The sequence below is a fragment of the Pelophylax lessonae genome, assembly GCF_965119305.1.
Source record: "Pelophylax lessonae genome assembly, chromosome: 1".
In the NCBI taxonomy this organism is placed as follows: domain Eukaryota; kingdom Metazoa; phylum Chordata; class Amphibia; order Anura; family Ranidae; genus Pelophylax; species Pelophylax lessonae.
In genome coordinates this window covers 278,069,956-278,091,830 of record NC_138768.1, presented here as the reverse complement: position 1 = coordinate 278,091,830, position 21,875 = coordinate 278,069,956, and the positions used below count along the sequence as shown (strand labels likewise).

Sequence of the window (21,875 nt, the reverse complement as noted above, 5' to 3'; positions counted from 1 at the left end):
ATGATCTAGAGGAGGGGATATCTAGTAAAATCGCAGTATTTGCGGATGATACTAAACTAAGCTTGCCAATATCTTCTATGCAGGATGTGGAAACCTTACATGCGGACCTGAACAAAATAATGGGGTGGGCAACTACATGGCAGATGAGGTTTAATGTTGAAAAATGTAAAGTAATGCACTTGGGGGCCAGAAACCAGAAAGCAAGCTACTCACTAGGGGGGGAACCTCTGGGTGAGTCTAGGATGGAAAAAGACTTGGGGGTACTGGTAGACAAAAGGCTTGGCAGTGGCATGCAATGCCAAGCCGCTGCAAGCAAAGCCAACAGAATACTGGGATGTATAAAAAAGGGGATTCACTCCAGAAATAAAGAGATTATTCTCCCTCTCTACAAGACTCTGGTCCGGCCACATCTGGAGTATGCTGTCCAGTTCTGGGCACCGGTCCTCAGGAAGGATGTGCTGGAATTGGAAAGAGTCCAGAGAAGGGCAACAAAAATAATAAGGGGAATGGAGGACATCGGCTATGAGGAAAGACTACAAGCACTGAACCTATTCTCTCTGGAGAAGAGACGCTTGAGAGGGGATATGATATCAATGTACAAATTCTGTACTGGCGACCCTAGCATAAGGAACAAACTATTCAGAGAAAGGAGATACAATAAGACACGTGGCCACTCACTGAAACTAGAGGAAAGGCGGTTTAACCTTAAAATGCGTAAGGGGTTCTTCACTGTAAGAGCGGTAAGGATGTGGAATTCTCTTCCACAAGCAGTCGTATCAGCAGGGAGCATTGATAGTTTCAAAAAACTATTAGATGGGCACCTTAGAGACCACAACATACAGGGGTATACAATGTACGGATAAAAGCAAACGCGCGCACACACATCATAGGTTGAACTGGATGGACTGATGTCTTTTTTCAACCTCACTAACTATGTAACTATGTAATCTGCACTGCACGTGCAGCGATCAGGAAGTAAAAGGATCCAGGAGTCAGCACCAGGGGATGAGGAGGGGCGCCCGCTGCCGAAATCGCCCCCATCGCCAGTATAGCACCCTGCTCCCCCCCCCCAGGAGGTGGACCAGACCACCCAAACAGCCCCAGCATAAGTTGAGGGGGGGGTGGGATGGGGGACAGAAGAAAGGGAACCCGGAGATCTGACCATCCCAGGGAGGGGCCCACGTCCACCCCAAAACCCTCCAGGGGGAGTGGGGGGACAGCTACTCACCATATCAGGAACCAGGCGGGCGCTGCTCCAGACAGAAACCTTCTCCATCTAAATTAAGGGGCCAGGAGGAACACTGCTACTCGGGCTGAGATCCTGTCGCATGCGACCTCCCGAGGTGTTTAACTCGCTGGCCAGCCCCTGTCCGGTGGAGTTATGTCGCGGTCGACCTAGCGTGGAGCTGTGGTCTGGCGGGCTCGCTGGCCAGACTGGGGTGACCACTGGATCTCGATTATCCAGCCCATCGCCCAGTCCAACAGTTGATTGTAGATCAGAGAAAAAAATTTTGATGAAAGATTCCCAAGATCAGAAATCCCAGTAAGGAACTAGGTCCTTACTCCTGACTAGGCAGAAAGAGGGAGTATACCCCCTAGGCGTGTATAGAGATGAGCTCGGGTGTGTTCGAGTTCATACGTGCCCGATCGCGCCAGGAAGTCGACACTGCAGTACACTAATCACAGGCAGTGATTTGGACAGCTGCAGATCGGGAAATGTCTTACTGCCTGTGATTAGCGGAGTGCAGTGTCGGCTTCCTGGCAGGATCGGGCACATACAAACTCAAACATGCCTGAGCTTATCCTTGCTAGTGTCCCACTCTACTAGGGGGAAGTATAACCAAATGGTTAAGAATATCAGGAGCTGTGTCTGTCAATAAACGTAAGAGAAATTAAATTATTGCTACTATTTAGCCACAAAGCATTGGGCTTCACAGCAGTATAAAGGTTTGTCTTGGCTTTAGTTAAATGTGGTCAGAGGAATAATGTCCTTCAGAACTGAGGGGAGAGAAGGCAGAAATTGTAATTATCTTAGGATACATACAGTTCCCTTTAAAAAGTGACTTGTTCCTTTAAATTAGAGAGATGTGCTGGTTAGTTGTTTTGCATGGACATTTGTTGCTGCTAAGGTTTCCTATAGGAGTTGATTTACTAATACTGGAGATTGCAGAATCTGGTGCAGCACTGCATAGAAACCAATCAACTTCCAGGTCTTTTTATGTCAAAGCTCAATAGAACAAGTTGAAGTTAGAAGCTGTTTAGCTACCATGCACAGCTCCACCAGATTTTGCACTCTCCAGTTTTAGTAAATAAACCCCATAGTGTCTGTGAGCACAAATTAGAATAGACCTCCTGTGATGCAAAATCCATCTTTGCCTATTTAAATAGGGTATAAAGCCTGTAGGTTTTTTTTTTTTTTTTTTTACCTTAATGAATTCATTGCATTAATTAAAAAAAATAGATTTTTGTAAAATCTTACCGTAAAATCCTTTTCTCTTAAGCTCATTGACAGACGCAGTCCTCTTGATTAATATCAAATTGGGTTATACTGCCCTCTACAGGAGTAGGACACTAGGCAGAAGGAAAACGTTCTGGCCACACCTTAGGGGCAGTCCCAGAGGGTATATCCTCTCTCTCCCTGCTACAGGATGTCAGTTATGTCACAAAGCAGTGTCAGAGAATTTAACCCAACCCAACTCAAAAGTAGAGGGGCGGGTACTGCGTCTGTCAATGAGCTTAAGAGAAAAGGATTTTACGGTAAGATTTTACAAAAATCAATTTTTCTCTGTCGCTCATTGACAGACGCAGTCCTCTTGATTAATATCAAATTGGGACGTCCCAAAGCAGTGCCACAAATGAGGGGTGGGATAACAGAAATCAAAATCCAATCTAGAAGGCCCAACCGGCGCCAACTAGAAGTTTTAAAGGCTCATCAGACAAAAGGATGAGACTCAACTGAAAACCCAACAGAAAAAAACCCTCGAGGTAGACCAACGGTCTCCTCAAATTGCGGCCTGCAGAACCTTGCGGTTCACATCAACTTTAAAAAATTTTGTAAAGGTATGAACCGACGACCAGGTAGCCGCCTTGCAAACCTGGACCACTGACGCCTGATGGCGGAAGGCCCAGGAAGCACTAAGCGCCCGAGTGGAGTGCGCCTTAACAGGGAACGGAGGATTCCGACCCTTAATAGAATAAGCCTGTACCACCGTCTGCCTGATCCATTTGGAGATAGTCGCAGCAGATGCAGGCAACCCCTTTTTGGGGCCATCCGTGATCACAAAGTGTGAATCCGTCTTACGAAACGAGTCCGTAGTTTTCAAGTATACCCTGATTGCCGAACCACATCCAAGGAATATAACGCAAACTCCCGAGGATGACTGGGCTTAGGACACAGGGAAGGTAACACAATATCTTCATTCAGATGAAACTCTGAAACCACTTTAGGAAGGAAGGATGGATTCGGATGAAGAACCTTATCCCTATGAACCACCAGACATGGGGAACGACAAGATAATGCGGCCAGTTCTGACACCCTGCGTGCAGAAGTAATGGCCACCAAGAAGGCCACCTTCTGGGATAACGTAAGCAAGGGAATCTCCCTGATATCTTCAAAGGGAGGTTTCTGAAGAACCGACAACACCAGATTAAAATCCCAGGGCGGTAAGGGCGCGCGCACTGGCGGAGCCAGGTGCCGCACCCCCTGGATGAAATTCCGCACCAAGGAATGGGTAGCCAAAGGTTTCTGAAAGAAAATTGCCAACGCTGAAACCTGACCCTTGACAGTACTCAAGGCTAGCTTCTGCTCAACCCCCTGTTGCAGAAAAGCCAAGATTCGGGTCACCAAATAGGCACGTGGAGGAAATCCAAAGGATTCACACAAAGCAATATAAGACCTCCATGTGAGATGATAGACTTTTCTGGAAGTCTCTTTCCTTGCTTTAATTAAAGTAGAAATAACTGAAGTCGACAATCCCTTGTCCTTCAGCACCTGAGTCTCAATAGCCAGGCCGTTAAAGCCAGCGATTGTAAAGCAGGATGGAAGATCAGTCCCTGAGACCGCAGATCCTCCCTGAGAGGAAGTCTCCAAGGAGCGTCCGTGACCATCCTGACCAAGTCGGCGTACCCGTGTCGACAAGGTCAGTCCGGAGCTACCAGGATAACTGGAATTCCCTCCACCTCTATCCTGCGAAGAAGTTTCGGCAGCAACTTGAGAGGAGGGAAGACATACAGTAGCTGATACTGTCCCCATGGGGCGACCAGCGCGTCTGCTGCGTCCGCTCGAGGATCTCGGGAGCGGGCTACAAGCCTCCGCACCTTCCTGTTGAGCCGAGCTGCCAAAAGATCCACCTCCGGGGTGCCCCAATGAAGACACAGCTGGTGAAATACCTCTGGATGAAGAGGCCATACCCCTTGATCCAGAATCTGACGGCTGAGATAATCTGCCTGCCGATTTTCAACCCCCGGAGTGAATACCGCGGAGAGAGCCGGAACAAACCGTTCCGCCCAATGAAGAATGCTGGCCACTTCTATGGCCGCCAGGGCACTCTTGGTGCCCCCTTGGTGATTGACATAAGCCACGGCTGTGGCCTTGTCCGACTGGATCCAAACCTGGTTGCCCTGAAGCTGCTCGGTCCAGTAAAATCAGACAAAGTCTGATCGCTCTCAGTTCCAATACATTTATCGGTAACCTGGATTATATCGGAAGAAATGACTTCCCCTGGCTGAGCATCGGAGACCGAAGCCACCAGACCAGAGACTCCCTGGTCCGCTCGCTCAACCGGATCCGATTGTCCAGAGAATCGGGATTCCGATTCCATCTGAAAGGAATCTCCTTTTGGGGAATTGGGGTATGAGACTGGGCATACGGTACTGCCTCTAAGAAGGCCACTATCAGTCCCAGGACCAGATAGTTCAATCTCCTGGTGGGAACTAGGAATGATCTTTGGGAAAAGTGAAGAAAACGTTCTGCTCAAGGAGCGGGAACTGCCGCTCCCTGTTGCATCAAATCCATTACTGCCCCCCGCAAAGCTTTTAAGCGATCCGGGGATAGTCGAATGTTGGAAGGGAAGAATCGCACCGGTAGAAGTGATCGAAACTCGATCTTGTATCCCGACCGTATGACCTCGCGAACCCCTTAGTCCGGGATTCTGGAAAGCCATGGATCCGGAAACCGGTGAAGACGTCCCCCCACCCCAGAGATGGGTGGGGGCGCACCTTCAGGCTGTATTGGTCTTATCTTCTGGTTTGGCTGAGCCGGACTTTTGTTTACCCGACCAGCGCCCTTTGAAACCCCCTGAAGGGGCTTTGGAGGGCTTCCCTTTATCCCCCGCCCCAGCGGAATGAACAAACTTTTTGTGAGCGGAAAAGGAAGGTCCTCGCTTGTTACGAGGTCCTTTACCCTTAGCAGTCTGTGGCAAAAAAGTGCTCTTGCCCCCCGTGAGATCCTTTATAATCTCATCCAAGGTGGCCCCAAATAGGCGATCCCCTTGAAAAGGGAGATTAGCCAAAGCTTTTTTGGAACCTTGATCCACCGACCAGCACTTTAACCACAACACGCGTCTGAGGACCACTGCTGAAACCGATGCACGCCCTAGCAAGGGAGTGGCGTCCAGGGCGGCGTCACAGATGAACTGTAGCCCTTGTATAATCTGCTCCAGCAAATCTGATACTGCCGGGGGGATACTTCTCCCCTTAATGTCCCGGCGTAACAATTTGGTCCATTCTGTCAATGTTTGTGAAACTAAACCAATGGCAACCACTGGCCTAAATGTTGACCCTATCAGGGAAAAAATGGAACCCTGCGGGGGGAAGGTGGAGCTACCGACGTCACCCGCTGCCATCTGGAGTCTGGTGAGGTCCGAGCAGGACTCTCCAAGACAAGATCATCTGTCATTACATTGCTGGTGTTTTATCTACATAAAAGTAAGAGGCTGTCTTTTAATACATTTTTAATAAAGAAGCTATCAGTGTTACGCTATGGGTCTGCCCTTTATGTTTCCCCATTACATGTGATTGTGTGGAGCTGATCCAGGAAGTGGTTACTGGCTTGCAGCGTTCTCTGATTGGGGCTTTCCTGTTGTGCCCTTCTAAGTGGATGTTCGATCTAGGAGTTTTCCTGAGAGAGGAGTTACATGCCTGATCCAAGTGTTTTTAAGGTGAGAGGCCAATTTAGAAGGTGGTGGATATCAGTGCACTAAGAGCACCAACTGTTGTATCCAGGACCCCTTTCCTCACCTTTACTTCACGGGCATTGCATGGACTTATCTTCTTTCAAGTATATTTCATCATGTTTGTGCAATTTATTTACGTTTGATTATTAGCGCTGCACTATTTTTTCTATTAAATTCCGCATACGGGTGTTCTAGTTTGACCTGAGTGTCCAGCAGCTACAAATTTCTGATCTGTGTTTCTGTGCGCTGATATTTCTTTTATTTGCATTATTCAAGACACTTGCCAGCAAACAAAAAATAATTGCAAAGAAAAAAACTTTTTTTTTTTTTTTTTGTAACCCCCCAGCGCAACAGCGACCCTCAGTGTTACCTGCTTTGGACCCCACAGAGAGAGAGAGAGACCCCAAGGGCTCACCACCTAATGCACAGAAGTTTCACCAACCTGCTCTCAGCGCTCTCTCTTACAGACAGGAAGTCTTTTGGATCGTTTTCCTGGATAAAGGAGGCCGCTCCGCCCCTTTCCACGCCTTCCGGCGCTTCCCATGCTACTCCTCGAGGTAGCTTGGTCATCTCCAAAATGGCCGCCCCCATGCCGGAGACACGAGGCTACGCCAAGATGGCGGCCCCGCGCGACCTGCGGGAGGATGGCGGCGGCCTCTGTGGAAAGATGGCAGCGACTGCTACATCCTGCGGCCTGCGGAAGGCAGGCATCGGCCTGTGCGGCCTGCGGGAGGATGGCGGCGGATGGCGGTAGTCTAGGCATTGCCACCTTATGTATCAGGTAGGATCATATCACCCTCTTACATGGCCATCCTAACAGTAATGCCAGCCACTGACTTCAGTCATGGTCCCTTTACAGTGCCCACTCATACAGTGACTTCGGATCGTCAGCTCCCAAACCAAGCCCCTTCTTATTCACCAAATCACCCTCAAAAAGGGGGATCTGTGACCTGTTATAGGATAGAGGGGGGATCCAGGATCATGAGGGTCCGATCATCCCAGGGAGGGGGAACATTTTACTCACCATACCGGAACAGGCGGGCGCCAACTCCTGACAGAACCCCTCTCCACCGAGGTGGGGGGCTGTCGACCAATACGGATGCCGTGACTCAGTTACCAACTGGTCATCGGCGTCCCGGCGAGACGTTTAACCCGCAGGGTCAGTCCCCGTCCAGTGGGACTATGACGCGGCCGACCCAGCGCGGAGCTAGGGCCTGCACGCACTCGTAGGCTGACTGGGGTGACCACTGGATCTCAACATCCAGCCCGTGGCCCAGTTTCAGCATACTTGCTTGAAGATCTCACAGGAACAACTGGAGAAAAAAGCTGCCTAAAAAAAATGTTTTTCTAAAAAATCTTGCCAGGACCAAAGATCCCAGCAAGGAACTTAGGTCCTTACTCCTAACTAGACAGAAAAAAAACTGTCATCCTGTAGCAGGGAGAGAGAGGATATACCCTCTGGGACTGCCCCTAAGGTGTGGCCAGAACGTTTTCCTTCTGCCTAGTGTCCTACTCCTGTAGAGGGCAGTATAACCCAATTTGATATTAATCAAGAGGACTACGTCTGTCAATGAGCGACAGAGAAAAAATTCTGTGTCTAGGATTACCCCCCAACCCCCTTAGCAGTGGCTCTCTCTGCTCTCTCCTTCCTCACTGGGCAGATTGATAGTGAGGAGCCACTGGCTCGGTGGGGCTGAAGCCCGGTGTCTGTCTCTATGGACGCAAACAGCGGGGCTCGGAAATGAGCCCATACAAGCGTCATGACATGTGGGGGCACTCAGTGGGGGGGAGCAAGGAGCACCAGCAGGGGGCCCCAGAAGAGGAGCATCCCGGCAGCTCTGTGCAAAACCACTGCACAAAGCAGGTAAGTTATAACATGTTTGTTATTTTTTTTAAAAATGTCCAAAGGTTTACAATCACCTTAATGCCAAAGAAGCATCCATTGGTAAACCCCCAAAGACCTCAAAATAAGTCATGTTTGGAGCCCAGGTAAAACTAAGTTTTTGCAGTATAGGTGGAGTTTCTGACAGTCAGAGCACTTGGCCAACAAATAGAACTTTGACCAGAAGATGGCTAATAAACAAAGGTACCTTCCTCCCTGGCTGATCGTAGTTCTATTCTTGTCTTTTGGAGAGCTTCCTCGAGTTCTGCAGTCCGTGCCTTCTCTTTTTCTAGAGCTACTTTTAGTTCATTGTACTGCAATGGAATCTGTGAAGTTTGATTAGGGTCATCTCTCCGTCTACCAAACAAACCCTACAATGCAAATGAGAAACAAATTGTAACAGTTAATTGTTTAAATACTACACGTTTTCGGAAGATTCTATAGCTCATATAGCAGCTCACAAAAGAAATATTTATGGAAAATAAGTTATTTAAGTTGTTAAAGTACAACTTTTACTAAACATGACACATTTGTACTTGTCTTTGCAGCCTAACAATAACAATATATATTGATTATCTTTATTAAAGATAATTCTTGACTTTAGCAGCATGGCTTGCTACTGTGAGTACATTCAACTTTAATATAAACAAGCTATGGCTTGCTACTGGTAGAGGGTGTCGTTGGAGAAGGGAGATGTGCTTTGCATTAAGTTGAATAAGTGGTCTCCCAGGAGCAGATTTTTCAGAGCTCAGCAGGAACTACTGTACTTAAAGTCAGAAGGCTGCAGGCAGTATTTCTGGAAGCAGGAATTATCTTCAGTAAAGTTAACATATCATATCAGGATTTTTCTCAGAGACTGCAGGCACAAGTATAAATACTTTTCAGTGAACTGGCAGTTATACTTTCTAGAATGATGGTATAATAACAGAAATAATCACCTTTTTCTTCTTAGATGGCTGATCCATTTTAGCTTGTAAGAAATCAATAAGTTTGGTCTGTTGAGAAATTGTTCCTTCCATTTTCACTTTTTCATGAGAATAAAGAACCTAACACAAACAAACACAAATGCGGATAAGGAGTTTGAATGAATTGTGTACAATATGATAGTCAAATAAGACAAGAGCAAAGAATAGTGGTTTTAATTTAAAAGTACTGTAGGTTTGGTACATCATATGCATTGAAAGAAATAAAACTGAACTCCAGGAATTAAGCTACTTTGTAAGAAGTGTAGACATTCTAAGGGTTAAGTCCAAAGAAGTGCATGCTACTTCCTGAACTTCTTTCTATAATTTACATCAGACAGTTTTATGTAGCTCAATGAAGAGAGCTATGTATAGTATCTTGCTGGACCTGGTCTCAGCTACTTTACGGTCCATGCAGCTGCTATGCCACTGCTCCCCTCTTCTCCTGCTAATAACAGAAGCCTTTGTATTATGTGAACTCATTCATCAAATACAAAGGCTTCTGTGAATGGGCAGCAGAGGAGAAGTGCGGGCAGAACTGCTGTGTGTGTTTCTCTTCTCTAAGAGCCTGGAATCTCTTCTCCGGGAGCACCATAAACCTGTCAAATTTTTAATAGAGATAATTTCAGGAGGTGGCACCTTGTTGGACTTAACTCATAGTATGCCTGTACTTTTTACAACGTGGCTGAATTTCTGGAATTCAGCTTTATGGCTGGCAGGATTTAAATAAGGTGGGATGTTTAACTTATCTGTAAAATCCTTTTCTTGAAGTACATCACAAGACACAAGAAGTATTTTACAGGTCAAAAATCTCCCAAACACCCCCCCCCCCCAAAAAAAAAAAAAAACTTGGCCTACTCACGAGCTGCTTAAAGGACTTTGTGACCAAGGCCAATTTGTGGCCAATTTCCCAAGCCTAGAATGTGCACAGCAGATAGGAACATGGCGTTGTCCAACCGTACCCTAACATGGTTACTCCAGAGCAAAAAGGAGAAGCAATAGGCGTGTCACCCTGAGCTCCAGTATATTGATCAAAAGCTGAGCTTCCCCTAACTACCATGTCCCTTGAACTGAGAAGGAACCCAGGACTCCTGGAGAGGTTGGCGTTCCTCATCAGACATAAATAAATATTTCCTCCAACTCTAGCACTGTGAGAAATCTGCCGCCAATCCTTAGCTAACCTGGTCTTCCTGGTCAGATGCATGGTGAAATCCAAAGAGTAAATCTGCTTGTTTCAAGCCTCCAGAATGTTGAGCTGCAATGGCCTGGAGTGAAGCTGGGCATACTAGACTGCTTCCAGGGAAGCCAGCATCAAGCTCAGAACCCTTATGCTGAAAAAAATTGAGGGACCCTCACCTGCACTTGGAAAGACAGGAGCTTTACCTGGGGAAGGAAGACCAAAGACAGAACTGTGTCTAGGACTAGGCCCAGGTAGCACTGGATAAGGAGGATTTAAAGCTGACTTTTTGAGGTTCAAATACCAACCACAGCTCTGTAGTGTTAAAGTGCTATTAAACAAAAGTAAACATGTTTTGTATTGCAGCTTACCAATTCTTAGATGTGACTGCATTCGTTTTTTTAGGCTCTCTTTTCTTATTTTTACCTAGTGACCCTGTCAGTCTGTTTTTCAAAAGAATAAGCTCTTCTACAAATGTAGCAGCTAGAGTCTTGAGATAAAACATTTACCACTGAATGGGGCGCCAACAATGATCAGCTTTTATTTATATGTAAAATAGATGTGTGTCTATGCGCTGTAGTAAACTGCCCGCTGGCACAAACAAGCAGTATACGCAACTTGGGTAAAAAAAATGTGTAGCGCCAAAAAAATAATCAATGAAATCAAACCACATGAAATAAAAAAACAAAAGAAAAGTTGTTGTATGAAGTCCTTAACCACTTCCATACCGAGTCATAGTAATATGACGTCGGCATAGTGGTTGTACGGATCCGGGCGGCCGTCATATGACGTCCGCCCGCTCAAGCTGCTACTGCGCGCCCCCGAGGGCGTGCAGCGCAGCGATCAGGGATGAGGCTCATCCCTCGGACATAGCCCATCCCTGATCAAGGTAAACAGCCAATAGAAATTGGCTGTTTACCATGTGATCGGCTGTGTCAATCACAGCCGATCACATGAGCGGCTCCAGCATGAGCCGCTCGTTCTCTCTGCAATGCGCGCCCCCGGGGGCGCGCAGAGCAGCGATCGGGGACGAGGCTCGTCCCTCGGACAGAGTCGATCCCCGATCTAGGTAAAGAGCCAATGAAATTGGCTCTTTACCACGTGACCGGCTGTGTCCAATCACAGCCGGTCACAAGTGTCAACAGAGAACACGGTAACTAGCTGTCACCGTGTTCTCCTCCTCACACACTGATCCTGTGTGAGGAAGAGAGTGTGGTAACAGCTAGTTACCGATTACAGTGCACGCTAAACACACTGATTTCCCCCCCCCCCCAATAAAGAGCACCTGTCACTAGCCCATCAAAGTACCAGAGTACCTGTCACCAGCCCATCAGGTACTCTGATGACAGGTACTCGGGTACTCTGATGGGCTGGTGACAGGTATTCAGGTACTCTGATGACGAGTACTCTGATGACAGGTACTCAGGTACTCTGATGACAGGTACTCGGGTACTCTGATGACAGGTACTCAGGTACTCTGATGACAGGTACTTGGGTACTCTGATGACAGGTACACAGGTACTCTGATGACGGGTACGCAGGTACTCTGATGACGGGTACGCAGGTACTCTGATGACGGGTACTCGGATACTCTGATGACGGATACTCGGGTACTCTGATGACGGATACTCGGGTACTCTGATGACAGGTACTCGGGTACTCTGATGACAGGTACTCGGGTACTTTGAGTACCTGTCAACGGAGTACCCGTCATCAGAGTACCCGAGTACCTGTCACCTACCCATCAGAGTACCCGAGTACCTGTCACCTACCCATCAGAGTACCCGAGTACCTGTCACCTACCCATCAGAGTACCCGAGTACCTGTCACCTACCCATCAGAGTACCCGAGTACCTGTCACCTACCCATCAGAGTACCCGAGTACCTGTCACCTACCCATCAGAGTACCCGAGTACCTGTCACCTACTCATCAGAGTACCCGAGTACCTTCCACCTGCTCATCAGAGTACCCGACGCCTGAAGTACCCGAGTACTTGCCGCCTGCTCATCAGTACCCATCACTACTCATCAGTACCTATCACGTATCAGTACTGATCATCAGTACCCATCAGTACCAGTACTACTCATCAGTACCTATCACCTGCCTGTCACCTGCCCATCAGAGTACCCGAGTACCTGTCACCTGCCTATCGGAGTACCCGAGTACCTGCCACCTGCTCATCAGTACCAGAGTACCTGTCACCTGCCTGTCACCTGCCCAACAAAGTACCCGAGTACCTGTCACCCTTCATACAGCCACCATGTCCAAGTCCAAAAAGGTTTATATACGTCCTCCGTTTAAACCTAAATACCGGTGTTATGGCAGCAGATAGCTGCCATAACCCTGGTATTTTTTTAAACGGTGGACGGTTGGCTTTCCGATAAGGGTGGTCCCAGTGGCGGATTCGCCGTGGGATCACCCTTCCGGGATGGCGGAAGAGGTGTCCCCCCCCCCCGCCGCGTCCGGTCCTTTTCCCCGCTTACCGGACCAGCCGGCAGCGGGGAAAACGATCCGGTCCCGGATCCTCACAGACAGGATGTCGAGTGAGGGCAAGCTTGCCCTCACTTGACTCTATGGTCTTGGAGGACCGGAGCTACGGAAAATGTTGTTGCCTAGCAACCGGTTTAAAGGTCCTTTTTTTTTCATTTTATATAATAATTTTTTTTTTTTTTTTCTATCTTTTAGTGTACTTGTGAGATCTGAGGACTTTTTGACCCCAGATCTCACAAAAAAGAGGTCCTGTCATGCCTTTTTCTATTACAAGTAATGTTTACATTTCTTGTAATAGAAATAAAAATGATCCATTTTTTTTTTTTTTGTTAAACGGTGTAAAAATAAAAAATAATAAATAAAATAAATAGTAAAAAAAAAAAAAAAAAAAAAAAATTAAAGCGCCCTGTCCCCGTTAGCTTGCGCGCAGAAGCGACGCATACGGAAACCCCGCCCACATATGTAAACGGTGTTCAAACCACACATGTGAGGTATCGCCGCGATCGTTAGAGCAAGGGGAATAATTTGAGCCCTAGACCTCCTCTGTAACTCAAAGATGGCAACCTGTAGAAATTTTTAAATTGTCGCCTATGGGGATTTTTAAGTACCAAAGTTTGTCGCCATTCCGTGAGCATGCGCAATTTTGAAACATGACATGTTGGGTATCTATTTACTCAGCGTAAAATTATCTTTCACATTATGGAAAAAAATTGGGCTAACTTTACTGGTTTCTTATTTTTTAATTTAAAAAAGTGAATTTTTTCCAAAAAAATTGCGTTTGGAAGACCGCTGCGCAAATACGGTGTGATAAAAAATATTGCAATAATCTCCATTTTAATCTCTAGGGTCTCTGCTAAAAAAAAATATATAATGTTTGGGGGTTCTAAGCAGTTTTCTAGCAAAACAACTGATTTTAGCTTGTAAACACCAAATGTCAAAAATAGGCCTAGGCAAGTGGCTAGGATGCATGATGATGCTCCTTGGATGTTGGGCCCCTCTATATGGCTAGGCTGGGAAAAAGTCTCACACATGTGGTATTGCCATACTCAGGAGGAGTGGCAGAATGTATTTTGGGGTGTCATTTTTGCTGTGTACATGCTATGTGTTAGGAATATCCTATAAATTGACAAATTTGTGTAAAAAAAAAAAAGTTTTTATTTTTTCCCACATTTTCCAAAAACTTGTGGAAAAAAATGACATGTTCAAAGGACCCATAATGCCTCATAGAATATACGTTGGAGTGTTTGCTTTCCAAAATGGGGTCATTTTGTGGACTTTTCCATTGTATTGGTGCTCTAGGGCCTTGAAAAGTGTGATAGGTAGTAAGAAAGTTTTATGTGTATTTATGCTCCTAAAATGCCTTATGGTGCTACTTGGACGTGGAGTCTCTTTTTGTGGCCAGGCTGTGTAAAAGTCTCACACATGTGGTATCACCATACTCAGAAGGAGTAGCAGAATGAATTTTGGGGTGTCATTTTTGCTGTGTACATGCTATGTGTTAGAAATAGCTTATAAATTGACAACGTTTTGGGAAAAAAAAAGAAAAAAACATTTTTTTCTTCATTTTCCCAAGAATTGTGGGAAAAAATAACTTAAAAAAACTCACCATGCCTCTTACTAAATACCTTGGACTGTCTACTTTACAAAAAGGGGTCATTTGGGGGGTATTTGTACTGTCCTGACATTTCAGGGCCTCAAGAGATAGGCCATCAGTACATCTGGTGTGATCAATTTTCAGTAATTGGTACCATAGCTTCTAGACTCAATAACTTTCACACAGACTAAATAATATACACTAATTTGGGTTAATTTTACCAGAGATATGTAGCAGTATAAATTTTGGCCCAAATGTATGAAGAAAAATTAATTTTTTGCAAAATTGTATAATAGAAACTAAAAAAAAAGTGTTTTTTTTTTTCAAAATTTTTGCTATTTTTTTGCTTATATCACGAAGAAAAAAAACCCAGTTGTGATCAAATACCACCAAAAGAAAGCTCTATTTGTGTGAAAAAAATGATAAAATTTTGTTTGGTTACAGTGTAGCATAACTGTGCAATTGTCATTCAAAGTGTGAGAGTGCTGAAAGCTGAAAATTGGTCTGGGCAGGAAGGGGGTCTAACTGCTCTGTATGGAAGTGGTTAATGCCAAAGGTACAAAAACTTGTGTTAAACAGTCCAGTGAAAGGATGGAAGACTAGTGAAAAATTCCAGCCCTTGGGGAGGAGACACTAGTGCTGATGTCCTGCCGCTGTTCGATCCTAGGTTGACAGCGGCTTTCAATATTAGGACTTTATGTTTTTTGCCTGTTTTTATGTACTTAAGTATCCCTATTAAAGTTACTACACTATGAGGACTACTTATGGCTCCTGGTGGGCTTTATTATAGCTATACGCAGAGAAAAAGTTTTGCTGGACGGATCTACTGGGTTTCCTCATTGTAGGACGGATACACTTTCAAAGCTTATATGTTGCTGTAATGGCAGCCATCATTTCTGGTGAGTGTGCATTTTACTGAGACGTGGTGGCTGACCTCGGAGCGCTTTATTGGATCATTCACGTTCACATCAAGAGGCGTTATTTATGGTTCTGCTGTATTGTTCCACTGGACTTTTTCACTAGTCTTCCATCCTTTCACTGAACTGTTAACACTAATCTTTGTACCTTTGGTATGAAGGACTACATACGCCAACTCTGCTTTTTTTTATTTAATGTAATTTGATTTCACTGATAAATTCTTTGGTGCTACACAATTATTTATATATTTTATTTATAAGTCCAAAACCTTTAACCCAAAAGAAAGAAAAAACTGTTGCTGTAACTTCTTATGTAACTGCAGAGTGAGCTGGAGTTTGGCTTCAAGTTGTTGGTGTATGTAAATCTGCTAATACATCTAATACTCCTCCCAGACCGACATTGCTGCTGTCAAAAGATTCCCCTAAGCTCCTTCAGAGGAAAAAAAAGGCAAAAAAAAAAAGAAAATGAAGCACATAATGGAAAGCCAAAATTGAGCCAGCACTTTTGTGAAAATCCAAAGTGCCATGGAGAGGCCAAATGGAAGAACCACAAATTGAAAATGTCGATCACCCACTGAAAATCGCAGAAAGCACTGGTGATGCTAAAAAAAAAAGGTATGTGTAGATATGCATTTTTGATTTCCACCAATGCCAAAAAATCCTCTGAATGAAGGGAATCAATCATGGACCAAACAGATTCCACAAGGAGCTTCTGTGCTGGACAGAACCTGTTGAGTACCTTCAGATCTAGATTGGGTTAAATGCCCCCATTTGGCTAGTAGACAGTAAACAGGTTGGGGTAAAAGCCCTGAACATTTTCAGAGTTAATAATGCTTTGGGAGCAAAGCTGCTTTAGAGCAGTTAGAAAATCTGCCTCTCTGTGGGGGGGGGGGGGGGGGGGTACTGTATTTTCCGGCGTATAAGACTACTTTTGAACCTCAAAAAAATCCCCCAAAAATGGGGGGTCGTCTTATACGCCGAGTATAATATCTCCAAGGTAACCTAAGTATAAGTATTACCGGTAGATGTAATCTCTCAAGACGCTGGCTGTGTGGAAATCCTGTACCAGTATACCGTATGTACCGTAGCTTCGGCTACATACAGTGTACCGCGCTGAGCAAATCAGGGAGAGAATTGTATTCTATTATTGAATGCAAAGCCTGCTCGGATTGGCAGAGTAACATCAGCCCGCCTCTCTGACTCTGCCAATCCAAGCAGGCTTTGCATTCAATAATAGAATACATTGCTCACTGTGATTGGCTCAGCGCGGTATACTGTATGTAGCCGAAGTTACAGTATATACGGTATACCGGTACAGGATTCCCGCACAGCCAGCGTCTTGAGATTACATCTACTGATAATACTTAGGGCACCTTGGAGATATTATGAGAGATTACATGTATTACAGTACTTGGAGTACCTTGAAAATCTATGAGAAATCTGATTTTTTTCAATGGCGTGCCTTGCTTCGGAAGGGGGGTAGTCTTATACGGCGAGTATAGACCAAAACCTATGTTTTAACTTGAAAATAAGGGGGGTCGTCTCATACACCCAGTCGTCTTATAGGCCGGAAAATACGGTACATTGGAAACCATGAAGCGCAGGAGGCGGCAAGGTGAAGGAAAAAGAACTAATGTTTTGGACCCACTAATCCAGAACTTTCTGGCTCCAAACCGGCCCAAAGGCTGACATACTTTCCCTTTACTTGAAGAAGTGGGGGCATCCACTCACTGGGAAGAGTACTTGTCTCTAGGCTTGGAGGACTTGGGAGACCATTGCCTCTTAAGGAACTGGGTTCCAGACTTAGCTTTGAACTTAAGGACTGTAAGGAAGGAAAGTAACTCTTCTTCAGTCTTCCTCCCTACTGAGGAAGACTTGGAGCCCAATGCCTGAGCCACTGGGTACGTCTCATCTGATCAGACATATGGATTAAGCTGGAAAGCTGACAAAGAGCATCTCCCAGCCCAGCTACACAGAAGCATAGGACTTCTGAACAAAGCTCCAGGTGTTGGTAAGCATATGGACTTGCCCTAAGGGCCCCCAAGAACTTTAGCCATACATTAAGCCCAGAACAAAAGAAATTGGCAAATCTCCTTTGTAGCAATAAAAGGCTGCAGGGCCGCCCCCACCAAGGAAGAGGATGCCTTTGAAAGGGCCTCAAATAACATCCTCAACAATAGCAACTTGACTACTGGCAGAGACTGCAATCCCTACTCTTGAGCCGAAGGTCTACTATTGCTTTCAATGTGATTCTTCCTTACAAGGGTACTCACGAACTTGAACTGTGGAGAGGGAAGCCTTGTATCTCCAACACCTTGAGGGTTATGGAGCCCAGTAGCTCAGAATGCCTGTGCTGTTATACAGGCAGAGGGAGCCTGTAGGTATCCGTGCCGATCAGTGCCCAAATGGAAAAGCATGGGACATACATGCACAGAACGGACTAATGGGTGGGCCTGTCCAGGAAGAAAACACATGAAAAATGGTACAGACTTTGAACATGGCACCAGTTTCCATTCATCTCCTGTGACCATGGCAGGAGTTAGCTTCTCAAAGCTATAGACTCCCCCAGTGCCTGGGTGAAAAACAGCACACTAGGACCCATAAACAGGGGCTCCTACTGGTCTGGTGTCTTCAGATACAGAGTTAGAGCAAAGTACCCTGCTCAGTCTTTGCCTCATCTGCATCCGACCTATGGAAATCCTGGTCTGGGTTCCACTGCAGTGGACCTATAGAGAACCCTTACCAGCTACTCTTGAAATGGGGGAGGAGCCTGCTCGGAGTATGTCGATTCCTGGAGGTGTACAGAGAGATTTTTGTGACGCTTGAAGCCCACACTGCTTTAAGTGCATCCCAATGTAAGTGTAATGGTATCTGTTTAAGAGGAAATAAATAGCTTTTTGCAAAACAGAGAGCATTAGATCTTCTCTTATTTTATACACACCGGGTTCCTGGTCTATACGGAGTGATAGCTGGAGGCGGTGAAGGAAGGGACATCAGGCTGTTATTGTTATCCTTACATCCCAAAGCGTGTTTGACTCTCATGAGTCTAGTCCTAAGGTGAGCTGCTTATCTTGCACTAGCCACTGGGAGCACTGGAGTGAAGCATGCAGCACTATATTTTGTGATCACAGATGAAGATTGTTTTTTGATTTCATCTTTATGATTCACTATTAATTGGGACTATTAATATCACTAGCAATCACTATTATTAGAGTTGATTTATTAACATTGAGTTGTTATCTTATTTATGTTATTTAGACACATTTATTAATATCTTTTCACTTGGCGCAGCAATATTGTTTATTGATTACTCTTGAAATGCAAACTGCCTGCCAAATTAAATGCTATCCTCAGGGTCCAGTGTCAGCCAGCAGCTCACGGGCTGTACCCACTTTTTACCTACATTTTAATGTGTCCGCTGCCAAACAAATTTACAATATAGTGTAACAAAAAGAATATACACACATTGTGAAGATGGTACCCATGGTGCAAATAAAAACAAAAATGGACAGTAGTGCTGCATGTGCAGCAGTACTAGTGACTTAATTCCGTGCTACTCCAGTACACTACCAAACCATAATTTCAAAAAAAAAAAAAAAAAAAAAGGGAAAGGCATACAGTATATGTAAAAAGCCCAAAAGAAGCACCCGCAGATGCCATTACATCCACTTTATAGAACTTTGTGAAAGTGTGCACTGACGACCAGATGGCCGCCATGCAAACCACTTTCACTGACACCTGATGAAGGAAGGCCCAGGAGGCACTGAGCGCCCGAGTAGAGTGTGTCTTGACAGGGAAAGGAGGAACCTGACACTTGATGGAATGGATTATGCAACAATCCTGTACAGGAAAACCGCTCAGGCGAGGTGAAGATCAGGTGCAGGTCGGATCTGCCATCCAGATTAATTGCCAAACAAAAAGATAGTGACCGCACTCCAATGTAAATCAAAGCACATGAAGTATTTATTCATCACCACGAACATCAAAGCAAGACTGATACAACACAGGACAGGTAGTTGGTTGATGCGTTTCACGACACTGCTAGTCGCTTACTCATAACCATTACGATGTATGGCTATGAGTAAGCGACCAGCAGTGTTGTGAAATTCGTCAACCAAATACCTGTCCTGTGTTGTATCAGTCTTGCTTTGATGTTCGTGGTGATAAACAGAAGGCCCGTCTATTCACGGAAACCTTACAGGATAATTACATGTCACAGTTGGTGGATTCTCCGACTAGAGAAAACGCAGTCCTGGATCTATTGATCACTAATGACCCAGACCTAATCTCGGAGGTAGGAGTTCAGGACTACCTGGGCTATAGCGATCACAGGATGATCACATTTAGTATAAATAACAATATAACAAGGCAAGTGGGGAACATAAGAACCCTAAACTTCAGAAGGGCAAACTTTCCAAAATTGTGCTCATTGATGGAAAGGATAAACTGGGACCAAACCTTGGGATCACTGACCACAGAGGAAAAATGGGAATGCTTTAGGAACATATTAAGCAAATGCATCTTGCAGTGCATTCCTATGGGAAATAAATTTAGAAGAGACAAAGCAAAACCTGGCTGGCTAAACCGTAGCGTTAAAGAACTTATTAGGGGAAAAAAAATTGCCTTCAAGAAATATAAATCAGAGGGCACAGTATCGGCTTTCGTGCAATACAAGGAGGCAAATAAGAAAAGTAAACAAGAAATCAAGATGGCTAAAATCAACTTTGAGAGACAAATAGCGGAGGATAGTAAATTCTTTAAATATATCAACAGCAAAAAAACTAGGGCAGAGCATATTGCACACATAATTAACAATGATGGGAGGATGGTTACAGAGGACACTGAAAAAGCAACCGTGCTGAATTATTTTTTCTCGTCAGTCTTTACACAGGAAAAGGAGGGGTACACTGACCATGACTGTATGGTTAGTAGTAATACACAGGATTTGCCACTATGGCTAACAGAGGGTGAAATCAGGGAAAGGCTGGATAAACTTAACACAAACAAATCACCAGGCCCGGATGGCGTACATCCGAGAGTACCCAAGGAACTCAGTAAGGTTATATCTAGACCACTGTTCCTGATCTTTGCTGACAGTATTAGGACAGGAGATGAACAAAGGGAATTGGAGGAAGGCTAACGTGATTCCGATATTCAAAAAGGGCCAGAGGCATATCCCGGGAAATTATAGGCCTGTGAGTTTGACATCAATAGTATGTAAACTTCTGGAGGGGATGATAAGGGACTATATCGTAGAGTATGCTAAAGACAATAACATCATCAGCAGTAATCAGCACGGGTTTACAAATGGGCGTTCTTGTCAAACCAATCTCTTAACATTCTACGAGGAGGTGAGCTGTGAGCTAGATAGGGGGAGACCAGTGGATGTGGTGTACTTGGATTTCGCTAAGGCGTTTGATACAGTTCCCCACAAGCGCTTAATTTATAAAATAAGGTCTGCAGGTATCGACAGCAGGGTTTGCTCTTGGATACGGAACTGGCTAAAAGGGCGTGTCCAAAGGGTGGTAATAAACAGCGCATACTCAGACTGGTCTGAGGTAGTAAGCGGGGTGCCCCAGGGCTCAGTCCTGAGACCAACCTTGTTCAATTTATTCATAAACAGCATTGAGGACGGGATCAGTAGTTCGTTATCAGTTTTTGCAGATGACACAAAATTGGCCAGGGCAATAACTGCACAGCATGAAGCAGATATCCTACAGAATGACCTGGACAAAATAACGGAGTGGGCAACGACATGGCAAATGAGGTTTAATGTGGAGAAGTGTAAGGTTTTGCACTTGGGGACTAAAAACATAAAACCACAATACACGTTAGGAGGGGAACCCTTGGGGGAATCAAAAATGGAGAAGGATCTGGGAGTCTTGGTTGATGATAGATTAGGCAACAGCATGCAATGTCAAGCGGCAGCTGCCAAAGCCAGCAGAATATTAGCATGCATAAAGAAAGGGATGTATTCCAGAGATAAGACTATAATCCTTCCACTTTATAAAACTCTGGTCCCACCGCATCTGGAGTATTCTGTCCAGTTCTGGTCGCCAGTCCTCAGGAGGGATGTGTTGGAGCTGGAGAGAGTCCAGAGAAGGGCAACTAAACTGATTAGGGGATTGGAGGACCTTAACTATGAAGAGCGGCTGCAATCGCTCGATTTATTCTCCCTGGAGAAGAGACGCCTGAGGGGGTACATGATAGCAATTTATAAATATCTCAATGGGGATCTCAGATTAGAAAAAAAGCTGTTCATTCGAAGGGATTGCATGAGGACAAGAGGGCATACAATGCGATTAGAGGAGAAGCGTTTTAACCTCAGGCAACGTGGGGGGTTCTTTACTTTTTAGGGCTACAAGATTGTAAAATTCTCTACCACAAGAGGTGGTTTCTGCGGGAAGTATGGTGGCTTTCAAAAGACTCTTAAGGCCCGTACACACGTACCGATCGTCGGCATACAAACGTCGGTGGACGAAGGATCTGCCGATTGTACGCGTGTTAGTATGGTGCCTCCGACAGATGTCTGCGCACAATCCGCGGACAAAAGTCTTTCTTGCAAACATGAAAATATTTGTATGCCGACACCAGAACGGACGATTGTTCGCCTGTCAGTACACAATTCGGCCGACAGACCGCAGATTTGCAAGACTGGGCATGCTCAGAAAATAGAAAA

The 21,875-nt window shown here is 45.3% G+C and overlaps 1 protein-coding gene across 5 annotated transcripts in view; it reads right to left on the bottom strand.

Moving 5' to 3' along the window:
* Positions 1-21,875, bottom strand: part of CIT (citron rho-interacting serine/threonine kinase) — a 429,539-nt gene that overhangs the window by 121,384 nt on the left and 286,280 nt on the right. For all 5 annotated transcript variants that reach the window (XM_082258872.1, XM_082258873.1, XM_082258874.1 and 2 more), the window contains 2 exons: positions 8,994-9,101; positions 8,264-8,426 (listed from right to left, as the gene is read on the bottom strand). In XM_082258872.1, the coding sequence (XP_082114998.1) occupies positions 8,264-8,426; positions 8,994-9,101 (271 nt within the window). The remainder of the gene's footprint in view (positions 1-8,263; positions 8,427-8,993; positions 9,102-21,875) is intronic.